This window comes from Apus apus, chromosome 3, assembly GCF_020740795.1.
Source record: "Apus apus isolate bApuApu2 chromosome 3, bApuApu2.pri.cur, whole genome shotgun sequence".
Classification (NCBI taxonomy): domain Eukaryota; kingdom Metazoa; phylum Chordata; class Aves; order Apodiformes; family Apodidae; genus Apus; species Apus apus.
This window is the reverse complement of record NC_067284.1, coordinates 113,943,310-113,969,283: the sequence shown is the minus strand read 5'-3', so window position 1 is coordinate 113,969,283 and position 25,974 is coordinate 113,943,310. Positions and strand designations below refer to the sequence as shown.

Genomic DNA, 25,974 nt, shown 5'->3' with positions numbered 1-25,974 from the left:
AAATTAATGTGTGCAAAATGCAGCTTGCTCCAGCCAGCCTACACAGACATTGTGGCAACAGAATATCAATAAAAATAAAGCACGACAATTAGTATTTGCATATACTATTTGAAAATATCTCTATATAAAGATGTAAAAGCTCACACTGAAAATTCCATCAATATGAAAGGATTTTACCCCTTATTTTCACACTGTCATGACAAAAGCCTGGGTGTGGACATTGACTCAAAACCAAATTCTGAAACATTCAGGCTTGACTGTAAACCCTTCAGCAAGATCATGATTTCTGCTTCTGAATACATGGTTATTTGTTTGACCCTTGCAAGACACTCACTGCTCTGTGTATGGAAAAAGAAAACAAAAAATTAAGACATCTGTCTTCTTATTTGCTGACATGAGAGGAGCAACCATCTAGCCACCATATGAATACAATCAGCTAAGCTTCACCACTGCTGCAAATTCTGACTCTAAACACCGGACTTCCTCCTGCCGAAAGACCCCTTTCCACAGCTTCCCAAGTTTCACAAGAAAAAGGGCAAGATGCAAATTATGTTCAAGTCCAGCTTGAATCTGAACCAGTTGGAATAAGAGAAAAGAATAAACTGCCACCCACACGCGGTTTGCAAGCTGGAAATAAAATGCAATTGTTATATTTCTGTATATTTATTTCTTTATAAGTATCAGCCTTGTCTATCTCCAGAGAATGGGTCTCTGTGCTTTAGTGTGGAGAAAACACTGCAATTAATTTTGAATAGAAATATCCTTTTGTGGTTTTTTCATTAATTGAGATCTTAGAGCCACAATTTCCATTAACTTTGCTGGCACTAAGTATTGAGACACCAGATTTGAGGGACAGAGATAGGAGTATTTATGGAAACCAGAATGGCAAAAAATATTCATTGGAAGTACAACTCACACGTCCAACCAGGAAAAAGAAATACTGCCAGGCAGCCAGTCCAACCAGTGATAACTTGAAAAGCAAATATTGGCTATCCACAAACAATTTACATAGCAAAGATCATCTGGACAACATGAGCACTATAATACTCTCACATAGCAAATATTTGTTCATTAATTTGACTATTTTTGTATTGTGCTTTAAACAAACATTTGGAATATATTTTTATTTTCTCCACTTTTACCAAACTTGAGTTCCAGATTGGTGCATCTGAGATCCAGATTGGTGTATCTAAGTTACAGATGTAAAGACTAAGCCAAATAGTGTGTGGCTTGATATGCTGTGGGTGTAGAAACATCAGTGGTAAGTAAAAACAGTGGCCAGCTTGAATCAAGGGTTTTGATTAATTTTCTAATTCATACGAGATCACAAGCCTTGTTGATTTTGGTGTCTCTTCAAGACACCTGCATCTAGAGTACTGCCTTCAAGTGGGCAGATATCTGACTGTTAATTGTCACTGTGAACTGTTTCCATGACAAAGAGATTAAAAATATAAGAAAACAAGAAAACGTTCTCAGTTTGAATTATTATGGAGTGGCCTATCCTACCAAGTGGTCAGACAAGTACAACCAACTCCCTGTTTTAAAGGCAACCCCCATTTGTAGCAAATCAAACCTCAATTCACATCAGTAGAAAAGGTGGAAGAGTTCTGTCTCAGATTACTTCCTTCAACTAGTTTATCAGTATTTTGATGGGTTAATCCTTCCTAAGACCACAAAAATAATGAAACTAGCCTTTAGATGGTTGAGAAAAACTGCAAGCTCTACCGTCTAGGCCAGGACTTTTCCACAGGTCACACTACATGGTGCACCAAAGCAGCCAAGGAGCCATGCATATATCTCTTCAAAAGTGCCTATTCAGGCATAAATTGCTGTCCTCAGCAGTGACAGTTTCAAGGATGGCACAGATTCCCAACAGGATTTGGTAGCTCTTGCTCCTGACAGCAGCAACATCAAATAAAACAAAGATGGACACATGCTACTTTGGAAATCAAAAGCCAAACTTAGTACATTTTAAGCACCTTTCAGTGTGCAATCATGTTTTGGGTTTGTTTTTATCAGAAGTACAAAGAGACAGGTTACAAATTCAGGATGATTTGATTTAAGGATTTCATATGCCTATAGGAAGAAATACCACAGTATTCCAAATCTTGCTCAAATCTCCACATGAAGTGAATGATTTCACTATAAATAGATGTAACCTACACTTCTACATACATTATTTTTTCATTTACGTGACGTATTTTTGTTTATATAAATATGAAGTTGTTCATGCAAAGATATTTCACTATTTGAACACTTTTGTAAACTGTTCCCTTGCAATCTGTTACATACAATTTTTTACCTGTGCTCCAAGAAGTTATTCTGCACTGAGTTTTTGGCTCTGAATCAGGAAAGCAGCCTTTGTTAGGAACAAACTTAAGGCATTTATAGTTATATTAAAACAACTGGTTTTAATTGCAGGTTTTTCTGGCTTTGTATCCAGGTAGGAAAAAAAAAAATCTCCCATGAAGATCCCCACTTACTATAGGAGCAATAAAATACTATTTATATTAAGTGTTACTATCAGTTTGTGGTCCACTGAGATGTTCAGTAACCAGTTTAAACTGACAGTGAATAAGCTTTCCTTCCTCAAAGCAAGAGACAGAACATGGAGAAAACAGCACCTGTGATCCTTCTTGGAATTCTGCAACCAGTTTAACCATTAATTATGTTATTGAAGAGTACAAGCAAATACAGCAGCATTGTCATGACAATGAGATACAAAACTTTCCACATCTCAATCTAACCTCCCCATCTTTTATCAGCCGTAAAATCCAAATGAAGGAACTTAAAAGGCAGTTTACAGGACTTCTCTCACCTCCACTTGAAACAGGGGCTAACTGATGTCTGGTGAGACTGCATCCTTCTTTCTCTACGGTTAGGTTTGCATTGCAGAAATTGTGTTTCATTGACTCATAGAGCTGAATGTCTGAATTAGGATTAGAGCCAAACCGAGAGCTGCTGTGCCACAGCTCCCTCAGCAGAGCAGAGAATGATGCTGAATGCCTGGACACTCCACATTAGTGAATCTGTGGCATGTATTTATTCATAACAAGACTGTGCTGAGGACCTAGTTTGCTTGTTAAATTAATGGAAGTTGGAGAAACTAAAAAGAAAATCCTGGAGGGGTTTCATTTCTGTGCCTACTTAGTTGGATCAGTAATTCCTTTTATTTGCATTTCTTTTCTCCTGGCTGTATAACTGGATGAATTTGTTTTAGATTATTTTCCTATTAACTAAAATTTCCCAGAGGTCCCTGGTATTTGCATTCAGCTATTTCAGTAGCAGATATAACAGTGCACTGAATAGACCATCTACTGAAACAATGAAGTTGTGAGGAAATCAGACACATGTTCCCTACAGATGTTTGACCTAAGGCATATTGGAGTTGCCAAATCCACCTTTGGGTCACACTCTTCTCCATCTGGAGATCTACAAACATTGGGCCAAATGCAAGGAGTGATTTATAAACTGGGTAGCCCTACTAAAGTCAACTAGCAATCTTGACTTTAAGTGCCAAAATCAATGCTGTAAGTGCTAAGAACTTGCAGCCAACAAAAAAGACTCCAGTTGGGACTTTCTGGCACTCTGTATCTCTGAAAATTGGGACACCATGAATGCTTATATGTTAAGTTTAGATGTTCTGACTTTCAAATCCATATTCACACCTCCAGGCTTAGTCAAACCTCTCTTAATCTTTGTTTTCCATATTCTCTGCAGTGGCAGGAATGGGTTAGAGGAATATGCCAGTACAGGACAGACCTGCCATGAAAACCAGCAAGCCTAGTAGATGGGCTTGTTCTTTCATTCACTGTTCAGTCCCTTCTGATGCATCTCATTGCTCTCACAGGACTTAGAGCAGTTAATGAGAGCTTTACCCTTTTGATCAACTTTATCCATGCTCCTCCTGCTTTAGCAAGATCTGCATCAAAGGGAATCTACCCACTGTATCCCAGAAGAACTGGATAGCATGTGCCATCCACCTAGGGCCGAAAATTCTGTCTCATTAAAATCACAGGTAACTTTATAATAGAAGTTTCCCCCTTAAACTTAGAAGACAAAAAGTCCCCACCTTGTAAGTAATAAAAGATCTCAATTTAAAAGCCTTATGCTATTATGCATCAGAGGAAAAGAACAGGAGAGTTCGTGGATCACAGGGATTCTGAGTAAATGGCACAAAGGACTGAGTCCTCCTTGCTGACTATTTTATACTGAGTGAAACTTTTGCAGAAATTTAGTGTTGTTTCCATGATGTGATAATGAGGCTGATACCCATTTGGTGGAAAGGTTGTGTTCAGGGACATTAACAACTCATCTGCTTTCCCCTTCCACTTTTCCCAACTGATGTAATTGCTTTTATTATGTTTTATATAGTTTATGTATTTGATTAGGTACATTGGAAAGTTCAAGAAACTCTGGGCCACTCATTTAAACATTTACATTTTGGTGCAGGAAAAAGGGAGTTTGATGAAAACACTGTGTCACTACGAATGTTCCTCCTTCTCCATTTTGAAAATCTAGTTTTCCTTTTTGCAGCACTTTGAAATAGGCTTATTAGTCCACTGAGGGAAATAAACAGCTGGAAGTAAACATTTTCCAACTGCTGAAGAAACACTGTTTCCTAAGCCATATGCAAGTGGTCACCAAATAAATGCATAAGGGAAAACCAGTTCTTAGCCTGGATCTATGCCTGTGCTAATGAAGATATCAACAGTAGAGGGCTAGCTGAGCCATTTTTCAAGGATCATCAGACATCCAGCTTCTTAATCATGTAGTGGTTGCTAAGACCAGCAGCCAACACTGTGCTCCAAGCTGTACAGGGCAGTACTCATCACAGAGTCTAAATTTGGCATACCAACAGTATCCAGCAACTCACTGGATGTTTAGAAGACATCCAGCGATGCACTTGATGGGTGGTGAAAGCCAGAGCTGTTTGTGAAGTGCTAGGAAATTAGTTTTCCAAGATCAGCGCGTTTGAAGGAAGAACACAAAAAGGAATACACAATAAGCACCAAAAGAATTGACTGACAGTTTGAAGGAAAGTGGCACATTCTTGAAGGTCTGCTGCAGATGATGTTATTTTGCATATCCTTTTCAAGAGTGCTTACATAAACTGAGCTTCATGTGTGTAAAGAAATAGTTAGGAAGAAGAACTGGTAGTCCATGGCCAATACAGTTTTACTCATGCTACAGAACTTCTTGTCTACAGTGGAAAAAAATGGTAGAATCATAGAATCATCCTGGTTGCAAGGGACCTTGAAGATCATCAAGTCCAACCATAACCTAAATCCCCCTGCCATAACCTAGTTTACCCGTTCAGTGCTTAGTGTGTGCAATAAGGAATTTCAGTAAAGTTCAGATCAAACAATTCTGAAGCAAAACCAAGAGTGTGTCATTAGCTGTGCTGTCACTGTGCTCAGCTAGAATGAAACTCACCCCACATGAAAGAATCCATCCACAAGGCCTCATGACAGTATGGCCAGGCACATTAACCCACAGGCACAGCCCAGAGAGACTGAAAAGAGTGTCGGACTGGAAGAGTCACCAGCAAGAGGCTGCAGGTGGTCTCTGTGCACTGCAGAGAAAACCAGCAAAGATAAAAACCTGTAGGACAGAGGTGGCTGTGGCTGGAGCACTGAAGCAGCTTCAGCAGCCTGTGTACATTTGGGAAGAAACATGGGAGGTTGCTATTTGTGAGGTCTGACAGTTCAGCTAATAAGGGATGGAAGAGCCTGAAAGAGGCTTTTCCTGAGCAAAGGAAGAGCCCCACAACCCTGTTTAGCTAGGTATGGTTGACATCCTGCTCTGTTCTCTGAAATGCAGTATAGTCCTTCCTCTGGACATGTGTCTGACCAGCTTCACTGGCTGTGGCAGGTGAGGAGGGACAGCCAACAGGATCATGAACACACTCAGCAGGATGTAGTTATTCCCTGAGGGCAGCATTTAGCACACCTAACACAGCTTTAGATGAGATCCACTTTTACCTGCTTTAGTATTTCCTTATTTTGAAGTTTCCTCCTCTGTTCTCCAAAAACATACCTGAGACTGCTCTGTAGCCTGGTGCTGAACTCCTGGGGAAGAAATAGATAAAGAAACAGACTCAAAAGGATTTACAAGACATATACAAACTGAAATATCTTCACATACATTTGGATGAAAGCCATGCTGTGTCTGGGCAACTCTTGAATGGAAAAAAAAATTGTTAAATAGATTAATCATAAACCCATAAGGTGAGATTTGAGCAGCACCAGTTAGAGGCCAAAAGGCCAGAAAGAGAAGAGGTGTCATGAAGAGAGAAGGATGGTAATTAAGCAGCTGCTTGAAACAAATGAAGAAAGAAAGAGGATGAAGAGCTAAATTAATTCAGAGACTCAGAGAATGGCAGATTTGTGATGAGTTTCATTCTGGAAGACACTAACTTGACTTGATGCAGAAGGCCAAAGTGTAGCCAAAAAAGGCCAGATTGAAATGGAGTCAACAGGTCCAGCAATGTGACAAAATTACAGTTGCAGCAACAGAGGCAAACTAAAATGGAACTCAATAAGGGCAGAAATACAAATTGAGAAACGAGATGGGCAGGGCAAGAACTCTAGCAACACTGAGGAAGCAAAGAGGAGACAGGAGGAAGTATTAACAGATGTGGGAAAAAAAGTATCCTGCCTGAGAAATAAGAATTTAAGAAGAAAAAAAAAAGAGGAAAACTGGGTATCAGGTCTCTGGTAGAAGCTGATGTACTTGTTGAAAGGTAAGAAATATTTTTGTTGTTGTTGTTTATTTTTTTCTCCTCCATTTACCCTATTATGAAATACAGACAAACAGGGACAGAAGACAAAGCAGCACAATAAAACCTATGAAAACAAAAATAGACAACAAGTGATGTGCATTTTGTGGCTGCAGCAAAACCATCAGAAGGCCTAATTCTCTTCTCACAACTTCTGCTGTAGAACCAGAATCACCAAAGATCTAGGAAAGACAGAAGACAAGTTAGAAATCAGGAAAAGAGAGATTACATTCATCCCTTGGAAAAAAGTCGAGGTGCCTCATAGGACCAGAGCACACATTCTGCCACTTGGACTTGTCAGTAGAGTCTCTAACTGCTCAAGTTGATGCATCCCTTGTAAGATACAATAAGGATGCAGAATAAATAGACAAACTGATCAGTGGTGACAAGCTCTGTAGGCAAACTTCTGATAATCACTGCCACTGATAAAACTCGTTTTCTTTTTCAACTGCAACTGTGGCAGGAAATATAATCCTAGTATAAACTTTTATATATATTTGGTGCAATATCAGACTGCAGTAAAGCACAAGCATTAGGTGTAGGGGGAGTCAGCACCAGCAGCTAAGGCGCAGGCAGAGGAAGGAACATGCCTTTTTAGTGATTTACCACATTCTCATCAGGTATTACTGGCAGTGGAATTACAGTCCCAGAGAGCAGTCTAAAGGGGGATTTGAGTGGCAGAGACATACGAGCATGGCAGGGATTCTGGAACAGCTAGGCCTAATAAAGGGCAGAGCCAAACAGCTCCAGCATAGCACCGTGCTGAAGCCACTGTTCTGCTTGCAGGCCTCATGCCAGTATTCCTGCAGGGTGCTGCCCTGTGTCATGTAAACATGTCTGCTGGGTATCCGTGGCACTGTGCTGCACCCAGTGGTATGGACAAATACCAAGCTTCATGGAAAGCTATGAATGTTTTGGGGCAGCTGGGCTGTTTGGGTTTTTTCAGTTCAGTTTTGAGCACACTTCAGCTGATCCTTGAGTTTAAATAAGGTAAACCTGACTGTTTAAAACAGGTCCATGTCTTAGCTTGTGTCTCCCAGGCTCAGCAGTGATTCTCCCTAAGACAAGGAAAGCTTCCTTCACTGCTGCAGCTCTCTGGGCAGTTAAATATGCATGTGGCCAAAGTCAGTCCTCGTAAAACCCAATTGACTTCATTCAAAAAACTCCTATAAAGATGACTGATGTCATTGGAGTCCCACCAGGGATGAATTTGGCCCATGCCATTCCTCCTGTTTAGTCATTGGATAGGAATGTAGAGAAGAAATGCATGCTGGGCTCTAGGACTCCATCTCTCAACAAAACTGCCAGGGCTGAAAAAGAATTACACGTAAATATAAATTTGTCTTGCACACTCCATTAGATCTCCCAGATCAGCCACTGCTTTCAGCTGCTCAGGTATGCATCAGGATATCTCCTTTCACTACTAAGGGTGAGCAAGAGTTTCTACATGAGTGTGCCAGGCCTCTTGGGAGCAAAAGCAGCAGTGTTACCCTCAACTTACAGATGAAGAAACCAAAACAGGGAGCTGAAGTTACTTGCTTCAGCTCACATGTGGTGACAGAGGTAGAAGAGGTATTGAAACTTCAGTACTTATGGCTCCTCACCACTTAGGCCGTGTATTCTTGTGACATATCTTTTTAATTTCCCTCTCCTTTCTCCATCTCCCTTCTCCCCTGCCCCCAACCCCATCAACATTGTCTGTAGCCACACAACTGGGAAGCTGGGATTAATCCATCCCTAGGGAAACAGGGATTAATATACAACTCATGCGGAACCTTTAAAAACCCAATGATTTGTGGTCCCCTTTTCAGAGGCACATGTAATCCACAGCTGAAAAGTAACTATTTGCTGTTCCAGTGCACATTTTGAGAGAGGCTCTTGCTCAGTTTCATTAATGTACACCGAAGACCCCATCTGACAGGATTTCTTCCTGCACCCAACAGAAAAACAGGCTGAGAAGGCTGTGCAGAATCAGGCTCTTGTGGAGTAGTAACATTTTATGGGCAGAAAAAGAATGACTGGAATGCAAAGGGGGAAAAAGACAGAGAGAGAGATGTGCCAAGACAGCTTTACATTTTCTCCTGTAACTGGAAATAGTTAAAAAAAAAAAAAAAAAAAGAAAAAATATATCATAATCTGTTTCCCTTGTAAATCTTGCAGGAAGAGACAACTAGAGTCAGGTGCTCTGGTTTTTACTCTTGCAAACTCCTATTCACTGATGTTTTTATGATGAAAATGCAAAATGTAAAGCAACTGTGAAAACAGAATCAGCTCTCGAATGGAAGACAGAGGCCCAAGTAAGTTTTATTCACTGCATGAATGTCAGATCGAAACACATGCAAAGAGAGAAAAGAAAAAGAAAGGGGAGATAATTCCTCATTTAAACTATTATCCTGATTCAAAAGGCGCATTTCCCACCTAATTCCATGCATCTATTTTAGGGGTTAGCACAAGTTACCTCCTCTGACTGTCATGAATTCATCTCTTCTTTGCTTTCCTTGGAATCACTGAGCTGATACTGCCTAACAATGTTTGAAACACTGGAAGGAACAGGCAAACTGTTCACCAGTCTGAGAGCCTGACCAGAGGGATAGCCTTTGTTTGCACAAGGTTAAAGCAGCCTTCTGGGTAGTGGAAACACACAGGCTAATAGACGTAGCACAGTTGACATGAAGAGGCTCTGTGTGCATCCTCTGCTCACTTCTGTCCACGTAATTTTAATGTCCCTGTAATTCTGATTGTGTCCGTTCTGGGGATTGTTTTGTTGTTGTTGTGCTTTTTTAATTGCACATTAAAAAAAATACGTGTTCAAGGAAATTCCTGGCATTCAGATCGCCAGGCCTTATAAACGGAACGCTTCTCATGCCCAGAGGGGAGGAGCAGTTTCTCCACCTTCATGACCCCACAGTTATAATGGTTCCCAGGAACCAGTAACTGACACGGTTTCTTACCTCGCTGCGGGTGTTTCAGTCTCCTGGTGTTAAGGAGATGGTGGAGTGACCGTGGGAAAGCCTTAGTGGAGTGACTTTGCATCCTTTCCCCCTTCCCTTTGGACCTAACTCGGACTTCTGCCTCGTAGTCACGACCCCTGAAAAACGACTGGCTCCAAGAGACACAAGCCTTCACTTTCTCCCTCCACGACAGAACCCGGGGAGCATCCCTGTTCCTTTACCCTGTGCCACTAGAAGGACATCGGGGATCTTCTCTCTGAATCTCCTTTGCGAAGAAGCGCGCGGGGGCGGCGGGGGGAGGGTGATGTACGTGTGTGTGTGCAATGAACCGCTCAGCCTTGGGGCTGGCAGCTGAGGCCGCGTCAGTGCTGGGGGCCGCAGGTCGCTCCTCGGAGAGGCGCGGGCTGCCCTGCCCGTGTCCCGGCAGCCCCGCACGCCGGCGGCAGCCGCGGACCGCCCTGCGCGCTGGCGGGGGCGGGCGGCCTTTTCCAAGGAGAGTGAGTTCCGCGGGTACCGACCCGCGCGGAGCCAGGCGGCCGCTCCCGCTGGGCTTCCGCGCAAGGAGAGGCAGTTTAAACCCCGACGGAGGAGAGAGGGCGGGGAAGGACCTTCAGAGGCAGAACAAATTGCTCCCGAGGGACGCTGCAGAGGGAAAAAGGAGCCCGATCCGGCTCAGCAAGGCGAAGCAAGAGCAGCAAAGGGATTCTCCTGGCTCCTGCCGGGCTCAAACCGCAGAGCTCCGCGCTCAGTCCGCACACGCGGAAGGCCAGCCCAGGCTCCCTCAGGCTTAGTTTCACCCCCGCGCTATCCTAGCTTGTACCGAGCGGTTGGTGTTCAGATGCCTGGTAAGACAAAACCAAAAGCCTTTACGCGGAGAGGAAAGCGAGTGGCGGGCGGCGAGCAAAGCAAAAGTAAGCCGGGTGCAAGCTCTTGCTGTGCTCACAGCTCCGGGGCTGGATACGCGCAGCAGCCTCACTCTGTCCTCCTGGCACCCAAGGGCCTTCCCACGCGGAACGTGGGTTCTGCAGCCCGTCCAGCAAGTGCCTTTCAATCCCTTACGGTGCCCTCGAACCGGTGTCCAATAAAAACAAAAAAAAAAAAAGAGGGGGAGAGAGGTTTCTCCCCCCCTCCTCTTACACTAAATAAGTTACAAGCGCAATTTTCGCCCTGTCGTTGATAGGATTCCTTGACCAAATAAAGAAATATTTTCTAAAAGCGGAGCGGGGAAGGGGGAAAGGGACCGCTTTGGACCCAGCGGTTTGCGGCATCAAATCTTCCGCGTTCCGGCCGCGCAAGAACCGTCGGGGCGGATCCGATGTTACCTCGGGCGTGTAACCGCGCTAATTTGCGGGAGGTTTTTCTTATCGCGGGCGGCAGTGACTTGAGACGGGGGAAAGAGGGTGGAGGGTTTGCCGGGGGGACGAGAAAGGACGGCAAGAAGCGCTTCAAAAGGCTCAGGCGGGTCCCCCAGTCCTGAACGCGCTCCCCCGTCTCGATCCAAAGCGGTTTCGCAGTGGAATAAACATCCCTGATCTAAGACAGCTGCTGGGAATCAAAGGCCGCCCCAATCAGCGCTGAACCGGTCGAAGATGCGACTGAAAAATTCCTGCTCCTGGCAAGGGAAGGGTGGGAGAAGGCGGCTCTTCCCGCAGCGCCTTCAGGCTGTGAAAGCAGCAACACTTTGCCCATTATTCATCTGATTTGTTTTATAACACTTCTGACACCTAATCTTATCAGCTAATACCTAAGCTTTAGTTACCCAAGACGATTCCCGCCCCCCCCCTCCACACTAGCAGCAAAATTATTTGACTCCCTGAAGATCTGTTTGCTTTTTTCAGCCTTAAAAAAAATTTTTTAAAAAATTAAAAAAAAAAGGAAAAAAAAAGGGGGAGAGAGAGAAAAATAAAATTAGGACTGGGAAAATTAGGACTGGGAAAATTAGGACTGGGAAAATTATAAGTGGGAAAGCTTATACGCAAAGATCCAGAATTTCTAAGCCTGGTAGAAACAAGCACTGACGAAATAATCAAGTTTACTAAAGAAAATAATACTAATTGGAAAAAAATTAACACATACGTAGTCCACACAGACTTGCCTGTAAAATAACGATTTATTTTAATACTTAAAAAACACACACAATCCAGTGATAAATGTCAATTACCAATAATCAGCATAAAGTGCCAAACAGCCATACAACATTTTTTTTGTTTTGTTTTGTGTTTTTTGTTCTGTTTTTTTGATAGTTTGTTTGGTGTTTGTTTTTTGGTTTTTTTTTAATAAACAAATCTTACTGGAATGTCTCTTAATTTGAATACACTGTTCAGAAAGCCAGCATTTAAAAAAATATGCTCTCAGGTTGAGATTTGTTCTCTGTCCTCAGGACGCACGAAGACTTTAAAGTACCACGTTGTGAAAACCGTCAGTTGGACGTTTTTGCCATCTTTCTTTCCTCTGGGTTTTTGGAAATTAAGTCCACGAGTCACAAACCTTCTCACAGCGCACTAGACCACAAGGCAAATAATAAGGTCTCCGAGTCGCACCAACACTGACTTGTCCCAAACACCGGCGACCCGCAGGTCTAAGATCTGGATGAGTTTTCTAGCACGTGATAGGACTCCTCACTTGAGAGATTTAGGTCATTTCCAGACATCAATTTGCTTCTCCTTTTAAGAAAACAAGCTAACGAGTTGCCTTTCTCCTTGTCCCGATGGTGCTGTGATGAGAAACCACTGTTTCAGTTCTTAATCGCCTTCTGGAGTTTTCTGTATTTCCTGAAGTGTAAAAATAAGAAGCTTTATACAGTCAAAAAAAAAAATTAAAAATTAAAAAAAAATAAAATAAAACAAGAGGTTGGGGGTTAAAAAAAAAAAAATGGTAATACTTTTGGAAGCTACGATTTTGGGGGGGTTTGTTGGGATTGGGGGCAGGGAGACCTGTGGGTTTCTGGTTGGGTTTAAAGAGATTCCTGTCCAACACGTGAGCACCACCTTTTGGCATAAAGTTTATCAAAGCCACACAAGTCAGCTCGCACTCTTTGCATCACTCATGTATATTTGAAATGCAAAAAAAAAAAAATTAAAAAAAAAAAAAAATATCGTTTCACCCACGACTTAGGAAGTTAGTTGCTTGGACTGGGGAAGGGGGGGGATTGTGTGGATTTTGCTCTTTTCTAAAGCACAAACAAAAACAAAACAGAAAGTTCAGTGCTTCCATCCTGAAAGTTTTGTTTCTGCTGTTGTTTTGGTGTAAAGTCTGAAAAAGGGAGGAAAAGTTCATAGAAGCTGGAGATTCAGCACTTAAGTTTGGCAGGTTTCAGTTCCTTTACTTGCGTGTGCAGTGTCTTGTGGACAGCTAGTGTTCTGGACTGGCAAAATCCTTTCCCGCATTCTTGACACTTGAAAGGCTTTTCTTTAGAATGGATATATCTAGGGAGAGAAAAACAATCGAGATGTCAGAAATCACCAGCCTGAACTCAACCTGACGGAGGACGCGCCGGGGATTATTGCACCTACTGCTGAGACCAAGAGGGCTGGGGTGAGGCACCGGGGTGGTCATTCTGTGTGGGTGTGCAAGAAGGGAGGGGTTGGTGGTGGTTTGCAGGGGTGTCTTCTGAGGGATAAAAAGTTTCTAACTTCGAGATCACCAAGCTGTGTGTCTTTATGACACTTCTGAATGACCACAGAGGCAGAGAGAGGACACATGAGGATGCAAATGGAGGGTGGGAACATCTGTGGGAGCTCAGAAGGAGGCTGTGCAAGTCGTTTGTGTGCAGCAAGTGAGTACAACAACAGGCCTGTCTTCCAAGGGGAGTTATCTGGGCTCCTCCACCAGGAGTGGGCAGAGGAAAACCTAGAGACAACACTACCTGCTGACCAGGGATGTAACTTTTCTTACAAGCACCTTCATGAGTGTATGTGGGTAAGCAGTAGAGTATGAATACACAAGGAAAAAAATGACAGAAGAGTAATTACCTGTGATCCCTCAGGTGATCCTGTCTTCTGAAGGCCTTGTGGCAGATGTCACATGTGTAGGGCCGTTCGTCAGTGTGGGTTCTTTCATGAATCAAAAGGTTGTAGGACTTGGTGAAGTGCCTGCCACAGAATTTACATACGAACTCCTTCTTGGTTTTGGATGGTAACCTTCCCCGTGTGGGTTTCTTCTCTGGAGAGAGTTTAGTCACCTCAAGCAAAGACCCCAGCCCTGGGGGGGACCCCTGACTGTCTGCCTGTCCCAGTTTAGAGTGGTCCTCTTGTGTGGCAGCCACTGCCAAGTTGGCAAAGTCGAAGCGGGGTTTTGCTTTGAGGGTCACATTGGTGGCCTCTTGCTTGGGCTGGATGACGTGTGGGAAGAGCGGGAAGGTGGGCAGCTGGAACCTCGCGTCCACCAGGCTGGACACGCTGGGCACCTTGGAGAAGGAGGAGCGGGGCAGGTGCATGGCTGGGTACCCCAAAGTCCACTGGTGCAGGTGTACGGCGTGCAGGGCGCTGAAGCCGTAGAGGTTGGAGAGGTGGTCAGAGGGCACAGCAGGCAGCCCGTTGAAGGCTTGCAGGAAGGAGTAGTTGGTGAGCTGGAGGGAAGGGTGGATAGGCACTGGGGCCGGCAGGGTCTTACTTCCCATGGTGGAGGATCTTGGGAACAGGGGAGGAAAAGATCTGGAAAATAAAGATGAAGAGGGGTGGAGGAAAAGGTGGGTTTATGTGAAGATAAAGGCAGAGGTAATTTCTCACCTCATTCCTTATTAAAACCCTTCTCCAAAACCACAGGAGGAGGTTGACTCGGACTTGAAGAGGCCTGATCAGCTCTTGGCTGCAAATTTATCCACACAGGTCTCCAGACTCTCCCTCTCCCTATTGCTTGCACACAAAAGTTGTACCCAATCCACAGCCATTCACCCCCCAACAGCATCCCTGCGCCAGGTAGGCCTCCAGTGATCTTCACAGAGACAGTAAATTGATGCCAGTTTGGCCCACGAATCTCAGGTTTTTCCTATGTAAAATCCTTTCTGGGTTCCCTCAGCCTTTAGAAAATGGTGGGAGACTGCCCACTACGTCTGTTGACAAAAGCTGCCTTTAGCCCTGACCCTTAAGGTGGCACAGGGAGGGCTGCAGAGACCTCTCTGCCCCTGGGTTGCTCACCTCCCTGCAGTCAGCCAAGCCTCTGCCTCTGGGGTGGTGGAGGCAGTTGGGTGCTCAGAACTGCACATCCTCCCTCATTCACCAAAAAAACCCCAAAACCAAACAAAACCCCCCTATTTTTTTAAAATTATTATTTTTGTTGGGGGAAAAGAGCCGACAGCCCTCTTATGTATTGCAAAAAGAAATGTGAAAATGCCATTTGAGTGACAAATCTGAAGTGCCATTTGCTCTCCTCAGGGGGAAGTGCCTGGCTTCAAGCTCATGTCCTAATCCAGACAATCAGTTAATTAGAACTCTTCAAAAGGCAAAAAAGGCAAGGGCTGGAGGGACCCTTCCCATGGGAACTCCCAGCCCACCAGCTGCAGGGTTTCAGGACCACAGCCCTTCCCTGGGCTGGGTTCCACCACTCTGCTCTCTGTTTTAGGGTCCTGCCAAGCCCCCAGCCTCTCGCTCTGGGCCAGATCTGTACCCGTTCCACCCCACAAGGTGGAGGAAAAAATGCTGCCAGGCAGTAGCATCAAGGCACATCTGGCCCTGCCTGCAAATTCAGCCGCTGTTGCTGTCGACCATTTGGCAGGAGATTTCTCCTGAGGGCTGGTGGCGGGGGTGCAGCTTCCCCTCTTTGTGGGTGTGAGACAGCACCCATGGTTTTTGGAGGCATCACATCGCTGCAACTCAGGGAGCCTCCTCCTTACTCCTCAGCCCACAGCTTGCACTCACTTTCCCCCAAGTGATCTCTGGGATTTGGCCTTGGCTAAGCTTCCTTTCTGCAGGATCCCCATAGGGTTCCCATAAAGTCCCTGCGGGGTGCCCATAATATCCTACAGATTAGGTGCAGGGCTCCCACAGGATCCACACAGGATCCCCATAAGATCCCCTATAGGGTTCCTGCCGAGTCACTGTAGGATCCCCTCAAGATCCCCACAGAGTCCCACCAGGATCGTTGTGGCACTCAGCCTGGAGGGTCACTTCATCCACATGCAAAGAGTAAAGCCCCTCTGGGGGCAAAAAAAGGCAGCAAAGTGCTGCAGAGGAGTAATCGTCCCTCTGGAGACAAGGGGTGGAAACTGGTGGCGGAAAAGATCTGAAGACCAGGGAAACAATCTGATTTATATGTGGGCTGTTGCCTGGACCAAGGAGCTGTGGCTGGGAGGGTGTGAGAGGGGGAAGATTTCTCTGAGCAGCTCTATATGCCGGGTCCACCTTTCACACCACTTTACATAAATCAGCAGCAGGAAGAGAGACCCAAACCTTGGAGGAATTCCATCGCAATGACCCAGAAGAAAAGATTGTGACATTTTGCCTTTTTTAATTGGGTACATTTTGGACAGTGGCCGGTTGAAAAAAATGTACACATTGCATTCTGCTCCCTCTCCTTTCTTGTTTTCCTCTTTTTTTTTTTTTTTTTTTTCCCTCTTTCTCTTTTGTTTTGTTTTTTAAACTGCTAAGGGCCAATGAACCAACCAGACTACTTTGTTGTTCAACTGGGGAAAATGTTTTATTTTATTAGTGCTGCTCATATGCCAGGCGAGTTCACTTTGCATCACAAATACCTCAATCCATGACCCTGAGAACAAAGTACGTGGAAAACACTCTTGTCCGTGTACCTGAAATCTCTGTTTCTGTCACAATGGCTCCGTGTCTGTTTTCCTGCCTAGGTCACCCTAGATCTCTCAACCATGAAACATGCTGTTGCAAACTGAGTTAATTTCTGGGCTTATCCCTCTTGCTTTCTTTGTATCCTAAAAAAAGCATTCAATGTGGAATATTTCAGCAAAAATCGACTATGGTAATTTGGGTAAATTCTTGCTCGATAATATAAAATAAATAAATAAATACATAAAAATTCTATTTCGATTTCCTAAATGAAGAAGGGGGCAGAAACCAAGGAGAAATACAGTCGTGTCATAATAGCACCCATTGCACCTACAGCTATTTTGCTAGAGCAGGTCGATTATTATGATATAAAACAACCAACCAACCAAACCAAAACGAAAACAACAAAAAATCCACCCAAACAAAAATTAAATAATAATAATTTTTAAAAACAGACACGAAGAAGAAGAGGAAAAAGAAAAGGGGGGGAAAAAAAAAAAAAGGGGAGGGGGGGAAGAAAAAGAAGAAGAAGAAGAAAAGGGGAGGTGGGAACAGAGTGTTCACGTTACTACAAGTTTCTTGGCACTTCTCCAGAAATGTAAGCTACACTTCTGCTCTGTGCGACCGGGATAGTCAAAAATACAGGCGAAGAACAGAGTGTTTCATGAAGAAGTCCCCTCTCTTCGGGACATCAAAGCCAACGCGTTTCACAGCGCAGTGACTCTCTGCTCTCCCTCTTGCCCGCAGAGATCAACGTTTCTTTGATTTCGGTGTCACCTCCACCTTTAATTCTATTTCATGTAAACAGATTGTTATCGGGGCTTCTTTTTTATTTTTTTTATTATTATTATTTTACAGCAAAAGACCCCTCGATTTCTCTGCTTGAATTCCCCCCGTCACAATAAAACTGTGCGGGGTTTTCTTTTTTTTTTTTTTTTTTTTTTACGCAAACGAGCTCGGTGAGTAATTAAGAACAAACCACTTGTGTTCTGACTGAAACAAAACCCACTCGTGCCAAGATAAATTTACCCTACGAAATAGGATCATAAACTTGAAAGACTACATCTGTCTGCAGCTTTCTTACCCTTTGTCCTGTTTGAAGATACGGTAATGCTATTGTCCAGTTGCCATTGTTTTAAGACCATTGTAATCTTAACCTTCCAGATTAAATTCTACCTCCCCTATATGCCAAAAAAAGAGAGAAAAACAAAAATCCAGCCGGCTTTTTTAGCATAGCAAGAGGCGAAACGAAATGGATTATATTTTTTTTGTTGTTAAGAATTCTTGTGGCTAGGCAGTATTTTTCCTTTCTACCTTGAATTATCAATTTCCGATGTGTCCTTTGAAAGGGATATTTGTTACATTAAATACCTGACTCATAAATAATGAGGTTTGCTAATTAGTTCCACATGGGAGAACGGAGGAGGTAAATTACCCTGAGAACGTTGCTTATTTTTCCAAACATGATAAAGTAGCGGGCATAAAATGCTGCATTCTTGGGATAGCCTCAAACTGCAGCAATCGGGTTCATCTGTCAAAAAAAAGCCCCCCTGTTTTGCTTGAATCCTTTCAAGTCTGGTAGCCCTGTCCTTTCGGCTGCATCGCGTCGGTGTGCAACAGTTTGCCACCAGGTCGGCTACTTATTTTGTCCCCTTTGAGGGGACGGGGTTTTCCCTTCCTATCAGTTGGAGCGAGGAAATAGAGCTTACAATTTATCTGTGTTTGGGAAACTAACTGGAAAGGGAAGAAAATTGCCCTTTCGCTCCGCATTATTCGAGCGTGGTGCTCTTGAGGAATAAAGCGCATTGTTCGGCACAGATTTATTCAAAGTATTAATGAAGTGTGCAGAATCTATTAAAGCAGGTTTATTCGGGGCTAATTGAGCGTGAAAGAGTTAATTGCTAACATTAATGAGGACTGGAAGGGCTCAGGCAGTATGCGCCTTGGATATCTCCCCTCAATCCTTATAAAATCATCATTCACATTTTATCACGAAATCAGTGTTGACAAGTTTCTCCAGACCACCATTGCGAAGGAGCGGGAACGCGGCCTCGCAGTAAGAGGAATGAATAATAATAACAGCAAAATAACCGGGGTCCAACCGCAGCAGCGCTCGCTACGCTGCCCGGGGCAGCCCTTCTCCAAAACAACAACAAAAATATCCCCGGGCCAGGATCCTGGTGGGCCAGGAGGGATGCGAGCCCCTCGGCGGGAGGTGGGTGCGGGGCCAGGCTCCCCAGTCCTCTCCCTGCAGAAGTTTTTAGGTGCGATTGGGAGTTTTGACCTGTATGGTTTGTTTTGATCCCCTCGGGTGTAGAAACGCTCCCCGCGCAAGGTTCATCCTCGCTGTCCCCCCACCTAGAGAAACAACCGGTCCCCTCCCCTGTGTGCAGGAAGAAATCGTCCTTCCCCTCTCCCTGCTGGAGGGAGGGTTTCTTCCCTCTGTGCTCCTCGCTTCCCACGGCCACAAAACACACAGACGGAGTGAGGGGGGGAACAAAACCTTGGCGGTGACCCCCCCAGGCCCGGCCGGCCCAGGCGGCCCGGCCACCCGCAGCCGAGCTCCCGCTGCCGCGCTGCGCAGCGCGGTAGAACCGCGGCGGGGTCCCGAGCTCAGCCGTGGGTTGAGGGGTTGACCCCTTTTTTTCTCAGCTGGCTTCGGATTTACTACACTTGGACCTACTGTGCACCTGTCCAGGACACGGCTCTCGCCCTCCTGCCCTGCTCGCGTTTTATCGGACAATTCCCGCAGCGCTGCGGTCATCTCCAAAATGCTCGGGTTTTATAGTTTCCCCTCTCAAAAGCCAACTATAACAACTATATCCTAATCCTCGGCTTTGCACTGAGGCTTTATAGGCTCTGCCTCGAGAGAAGCTCAGTGTCTCCCCACACTGAACTTATTTTGACAAACATAAACATAACATTCATTTCTGTTACGGCCTTGGGAAGGAAAGAGAGAAGGCTTCTCGCACCCTGAAACACTAAGCATGGAGTTGGAAAGAAAAAAAGAAATGGAAGCAAGCGAGCAAGAAAGAGAGAAAATGAAAGAAAACGAAAGAAAATTAAATAATAAAAGGAGAGAAGCTGAACGTTCAAGTCCATAAAGGACATTCAGGCTTCTGCTTCGCAGCTCGTATGTGTCATTTTTAGCTCGGGTTAAAAACACAGCTCCTCCGCAAGGGGGGATAAACAACTTTGAAGGGGGAAGACAAGTCTTGAAATAGCATCAAAATATCCGAGCCCCATGTGAAGGCTTCCCCCAGCCCTCCGCTCCCCCCGGAGGAGAACAGTCCTCCCCACGTGAACCACGATTTCCCCACTATTTCTGCACCATCCAGGGGATGGTGGGAGAGGACAGGGGGCCAGAGAGAAAGGAGGGAGAGAAAAGGAGGTGTTTGGATCGATATCACCGACGCCCGAAGGGCAAAACAAAAAAACCAAACGAAATGAAGTCGTTATTTTTATTTACCTAATCCCGATCTGTGCTCCACCGCTGGCAGCAGTTAAAAGATCCTGGGCTAAATTTGAGCTGGTAAAATAAAATAATGAGGAAAAAAAAAAAAATAGGGGAAAAAAAAAAAGAGGGGAAAAACAAAAAGGAGGTTGGGCTAGGTTAGGGTCTCTGCTGGCCCTGGAGGGCACAGCGCTCTCCCCACCCCACCCCACTGCTCCTCCAGCGGGTGTAGGCAGATCCGAGCGAGCAGCAGGGCCAGGTGTCCAGGTGCTCTGGCTGATGGAGGTGCTTGCTCTCCCTCCTCCTGCTCCCGGCGCCGGCTGCCCGTGCCGGAGTGCAAACGCGCCCGGGAGCAGCCGAGCTCAGACTGAACCGATCCCTTCCCTCCAGCCTCCTCCTTATTTCAACCCCCCCTCCCTCCTTCTCCCAGCTCCCCCCCCTCAACCTCCCACCAGACTCCGGGCATGCGCACGCAAGGAGAAAGTTTCTGGCTGGGAAGAACCAACTTTTCAACCCGCTTCTCCTGGAGGCGCAGCAGCCCGGGGCTCGCAGCCCGCAAACGTCTGATCTCACCCCCTCCTCCCCGCCCGGCTCCCGCAGCCTCCCCCGAGGCGTCTCCCCGGGGCCCCGCTACGCGCGGCCCCCCGCGGTGGGGCCGGGGGGGTCCCGGGGCCGTTCGGTGGCGGAAGGGCGCGCTCCCCGCGGAGGCGCTGCGCGGCCGCGCTGCCTGAGCCGGCCCGACCCGCCTCTCCGCACCGCTCCGCGCCTCTCCGCGCCTCTCCGCACCGCTCCGCGCAGCAGCGCTCCCGGCTGGCCTCGCTGCGCCCCCTCCCCGCCGAGCCGCGGGGACAGGACGCAGCGGGACCTGCCCGGGGAAGGAAGCGGGGAAAAGGGAAAAAAAAGGGGGGAAAAAAAAAAAAAAAAAGGTGGTGGTGGTGGGGAGGATGGAGGGAGGGATCTGCTCCCTCCGGGAGGGTTTTGGGATGGCAAGTTGTTCGTTGTTCTCCCTCCCGGAGAAGATCCTGGCGAAAGGACCCCCAGGAGCCGCTCACTTGTGAGGGGTCCACCCCCGGCTTCGAGCCGATTCCTCCCCCTGCCCTGACGGTGCCACTTGCAGCCCCAGCGCCCCTGACCTCGGTATCTGCCTCCTGTCCCTCCTCTCACGGCCACGGACGATCCGGCCCCGCACCCCGGAGGGGTTCCGCGGCGTGCGAGTCTCCGCGGATCCCCCGCGGATCGGGAGCCGCGGAACCCTGCTGAGGTCCGGGGGGAGTCAGATTTACGCAGGCGAAGCAAAATAACCCTCGAAAGAAAAAGGTTAAACGTGCTTTATAATTAATCCTGAGGCCGTAATCTCCTGGCTTATTTGTTTTCCTATTCATCCATCCATTCACACTCCTTTAGATCCGTGAAGAGGGAAAAATTGCTTGGGTGTATTACATTGTCCCGAGGAACCAGAGTCATATAATACGCTAGCGAAGACAGATCCCTCAGGATAACACGGTACCGTGCTCGGGGACACGCATGTGTTTTTTTACTGTTCGTGTCCCTGCCGTTGTTACACGGATTTTTGCCCATCTCCGAAGGAAAAACAAACAAGCAAATAAAGAAAAAAAATAATTTAAAATCACCAAAAGAGCAACAAGGAAACACTGCGTTACGATCTTGCAGAACAACCGTTCGTGAGCAAGACGGTGCCGCGGCGAAGCTGGCACTGCCATTTCATCCGCGAAACATCCCTATCTCTGGGGAGAGTCTGGGGTCCAATACTGCTCAGTGCCCTGGGCAGGCGAAGAGATTTTCTTTCCCTCCTTTTCTAAATGGGTGGCATTTTTATGAGGCAGAAGCGAAGCAAAGACGTTCGCTCATCCCGGCTTTTTCAGTTCTCTCTCCTTTCGTGCTGGTTTGTTCGTTTGTTTTCTTGTTTTGTGGTTGTTTTTCTTAATTTTTTTCCCCTTATTATTCTTCCCCCCACCCAAAAAAAAAAAAAATCCCAACCGCAAAACCTATCACTTTTTTTTTTCTTTTTTTTTCCTGTTCCGGGGGTCGAAATGTCGAGCCTATGATCCTGTGCCCGATGCTGTAAGTTGATGCTTTTGAACAAGTTTGCATTTTCAAAAGTAGTTTTCAAGTTCTGTTGTCAGAATACGAGTGTAGGATCCCCACGTGTCCCTAAACCAAGAAGCACACCGGGGATATGCCCTTTTTACTGAAGATTTCTCCTTTCCCAAAGGAAGAATCTTTGCATAGCTGGAGGTAGGTGCGTGCGTTACTAAAACAAACCCCACAGTTCTCTTTAGAGAAGCATCAGATTAGCTGAGATGGCAAACACGACAACGGCAATCATACCTGCACGTGTTGTCCTTTTAGAGAACAAAAAAATATACGCACGTCCAGTTACAGAAACCATAATTCCGAAATAAATACTTGAACATCGAGATAAAGGGCAGCAAAAGATCTCAGTGCCTAGGGGGAAGGGAGATGCAGAAAATTATTCCCAAGCGAAAATAGTTTATAATCAAAGCGGATCGTTGGGATATTATTCCGTCCCAGAGAATTACTGGAAGCTGTGGCTGAAAACTGCCTGGATAACGTATAGTCTGATATCTACGTATTTGTTAAAAAATAAAAACATTTGGACTTGTCAACCCACTGGCGATTGAACTGAAGTTTCAGGTTAACCGTCTTGTTAAGTCCATTTGGTTTAAATATCTGGTGTTTAAGTTATGAAGAGTATGCTGTTCCAAAACCTTTATTCTCGGATGGATTTTTATGATGTCCCTTGCTAATTTGCATTATGTCAACTTGTAACTGTGGGGAACCTAATACCGGGAACGGGATACAAAACCACTGTTCGCACTGACACGCAGGGAATACGCTGCGCTTTTCCACAGAGGAGATCTGCTGTCGATTAGAAAAGTTACAACTTCAAGAGACTCGTAAAAAGTGAAGGCATCTGCTTCCAAAGCCGTACACGTTTGCAGGGTTTAGACGTGACAGCGAAACCCAAATCGTTTCAGGAGAAATCTGTGGGTTGTACTGGGGAGAACGGACCCCTCATCCCTATTTCCCACCTGTATCCGCTTCCCAAAACCATCCCGGTCCCCACCCTGCCCCACGTATCTGCAAGGTGAAGCCCCAGCGGGGCCGTTCCCCCCTGTTTTTGGGGAGCAGCATCCAGGACAGCACCAGCCGAACACCACGACGGGGCTGCCTCCACGCTCCCCGCCCGCAGCGTCGGGGCCGGCGCCGATCGCTGCCTCCTCTCCGCGCCCCGCCGGTCCCGGTGCCCGTGTTGGGGGGCAGGAGAGGGTCAGGGGGGGAGCGGTGGCTTCGTGCCTCACCTGCGGAGCCAGACCTGAGGGCACGGGTAGCGCGCCCGGGGCTTTTCCCCTTCCCTCCCTCAGGGACCCCGCTGCGCTTGTCACCTCGTCTCCAACGAGTTGCGGGTTCAAGGGCTAACCCAGCACAGCGCAGGTACTGGGGATCGCTCCTCCTCTGGTTTAAGGTGGTGTGAACTCCGAACATCCCTGGGTACACCTACACATTTGCTGGGAAAGGGATGCACAGCTTCACTGATGTTTCTCTTCCCTCCCTCAGCTGGGGCACCCGGCTTCACCTTGGGGACACACTTAACCTTTGCAAGAATAACGATTCCGGGCCCCATCCCGTAGCCATCTGCAGGAGAAAACTCCCTTTTGCTTCGGTGAGACTTTCTCCCCACCAGGGAACGGCGTTTGCCCTTGGAAAAGTCTTTTATTGAGGAGAAATAAACCATGCCACTTGCTAAGCCTCCGCCTCAGGCGCCTGGCTGGGCTCTGGAGGAGCAGCGGGTCCGGCGGGGCAGGGCGGGGATGTTGCTTTGCTCGGCGGCTTTCAAGGGCTGCATCGCCCCCCGGAGTCCCGCGAACACCTCGCCCCCCGCAACGTTGCCGTGGGGTTTGGGGTGGCTGGTCAAAGCTGCCTCGGGTCGGCAGTCCTGCCTTTCCCAAAGCTCCCGGGGAAAGAGAATGGGGAGCAGGGCAGAGCAGCCGGCTGCGCTGTGCGGCGGTTCCAGGAGCCCCTCCGAGCCCGGAGCCGCGCTGGGAGGGATGGAGCCAGTCCTGGCGCACACACCGAGGAAAGAGAAGACACAAGTGCACTGCAGTGTCCCTCCATTGCCCTCATGCCGCCCCGGGCAAGGTGTCCCCCTCGAGACAGCCCCCCCCCTGTCACCAGTGGCACCTGGGGGCTACAGATATTTCCCTTCCCTCCTCCTCCCTCGCTTTCCTTCACTGTGCCTGGTTTTCCCTCTTCCTGTAATTTTGGTGTTGCCCGCTGTGAAGGATCAGAGTGTCCCCCAGGATAAACCGGACCCATGGAAATGGGAGAGCCAGAAAGGGCCAGGAAGGGAAACGATTCCGTCGGGGCTGAGCCCGAAGCGCGCTGGAGCGCGGAGCGGCGCGGAGTCGGGTGCTCCCGCACCCCTCTAACCTAAACTACCCCCCTCCTCTCCTCTGGGGCCCAGTTCACCCTCCAGGACCTACGCGTCCTTTTTATTTTAATAGCTTCTAACGACGAGAGACGGAAGAACAGCGGTAAACGAGGAGGGTGGAAACTGCTCCCGCGTTGCGAGTAAACGCTCCTCTGACAGCAGCTCCCGCCCCCATCCCCCCCAGATAGGTTGACGTTGTTCTGACAACTTTTTATATATATATATATATATATATATATATATATATATATATATATGCTTATTTATTTATTTATTTATGTATTTGTATAAACTTTTACTTCTGGGGCTCCCTGAAAATAAAAGCCAAACCTTGGAGCATCTCCATTTTGTCAGCGAGGGGGAAACCGTTTGCTTGGTTTTTCGTGCGGTGCTGGGATGTGACCCAGCCGGTTCTCCCTCTCGCTAGCGAGCCCACTGCAGCGGGGAGGGGGCACAGCCCCCCCCTGTGCTTGCCCCTGCAGGCAGGACACGGACCCCTGCCCCTTTTCCCCACGGTGGGCTGGTCACCCAGCAGAGACAAACCTCCGCCAGCAGCTTGAGCGGAATGGAACAGAAAATCCAGAGCACGGAATAGAGCGATAGGGGATTTGTCTTCTTCAAGAATCACAATGGATTTTGCAAGCAACTAATTAAGTGCAAAGTTTCCCCCCGCGCCCCCCCCCCCCCCACCATCCCCCTCCGTACACACACCCCTTGGTTGCAAAGTGGCGTGAAGTCGGTTGTGTAAATGATTCCACTTCGACTTCCAGCCCCTTCGGATCACCAACAGTGCCGCGGTGGTGCTGCTCACACTGCTGCACTGAGAGTCAGCATTTCCATGATAATTTCCTATTTTCAGGAGTTTTTACAGTGGTCATAAAAATTCAATCCAGGCTCAAACTTGGCATCCCAGGGCTCCTCCCAGGAGTAATTTCTTTTTGTTGTATTTGAAAGAGGAAACCATTTATCTGTTTTTACATTACAAGAGAGCAACAAAAGGAAGCGAAAGCAGGGTTTGGAGAATATTTTTGTTCTTTATATTGCTTGCTTTTCCTCAGCTTTACAGTATCTGCCATAGATGTAAAAAGGAGTACAGTACACAATAATTAATAACACATGAAAAACCATCGGATTATAGAGAAGCCAGAATCCATAATCAGAACTGGTCACATAAAATACCCTTTATCATTATAAAATACTTTGTTTTTCTAAACTGGTAATTTGCTAACAACACATATGAAACATGTGGGGGAGCCACTTTGATTTAAAATGAACTGATCACTTTGGAAATCTGAGAAAGTTTATGCCTGTGTGCATATTTAAGAATCTCCTTAAAGTGCAGATGTTTTCACTGCAGATTTGAGGGGTCTATTCTTCAGCCCCCCCTTGTACAAGTATATGTACAATGGTCAAATAATCTTTGGATTTAAGTGTCCCCAAGTATTCATTTATATGATGGATAGTCATGGCTATATGGTTCCCTTGAAACCATTATATTCTATCAGGTCAAAATCAGCTTCTTAAAAAAGTTAATTTAATACAAGGGTGGCTGGAATGATTTGTGTTCTTTGCATTCGCCCACA

The 25,974-nt window shown here is 46.5% G+C and overlaps 1 protein-coding gene across 1 annotated transcript; it reads right to left on the bottom strand.

Moving 5' to 3' along the window:
* Positions 1 to 12,542: 12,542 nt before the first annotated feature.
* OSR1 (odd-skipped related transcription factor 1) lies at positions 12,543 to 14,350 on the bottom strand. The gene is made up of 2 exons (XM_051615981.1): positions 13,704 to 14,350; positions 12,543 to 13,157 (listed from the first exon to the last, which is right to left on the bottom strand). Exons 1-2 carry the CDS (start codon positions 14,348 to 14,350, stop codon positions 13,022 to 13,024), a joined length of 783 nt encoding a protein of 260 aa, XP_051471941.1. The 3' UTR covers positions 12,543 to 13,021.
* Between the last annotated feature and the right edge of the window lie 11,624 nt (positions 14,351 to 25,974).

Coding starts and splice junctions, on each gene's coding strand:
- OSR1 (XM_051615981.1), bottom strand. CDS start 14,350: ATGGGAAGTAAGACCCTGCCGGCCCCAGTGCCTATCCACCCTTCCCTC. Junction 13,158..13,703: donor GATCACCTGAGGGATCACAG/GTAATTACTCTT, acceptor TTCTCTCCCTAG/ATATATCCATTCTAAAGAAA.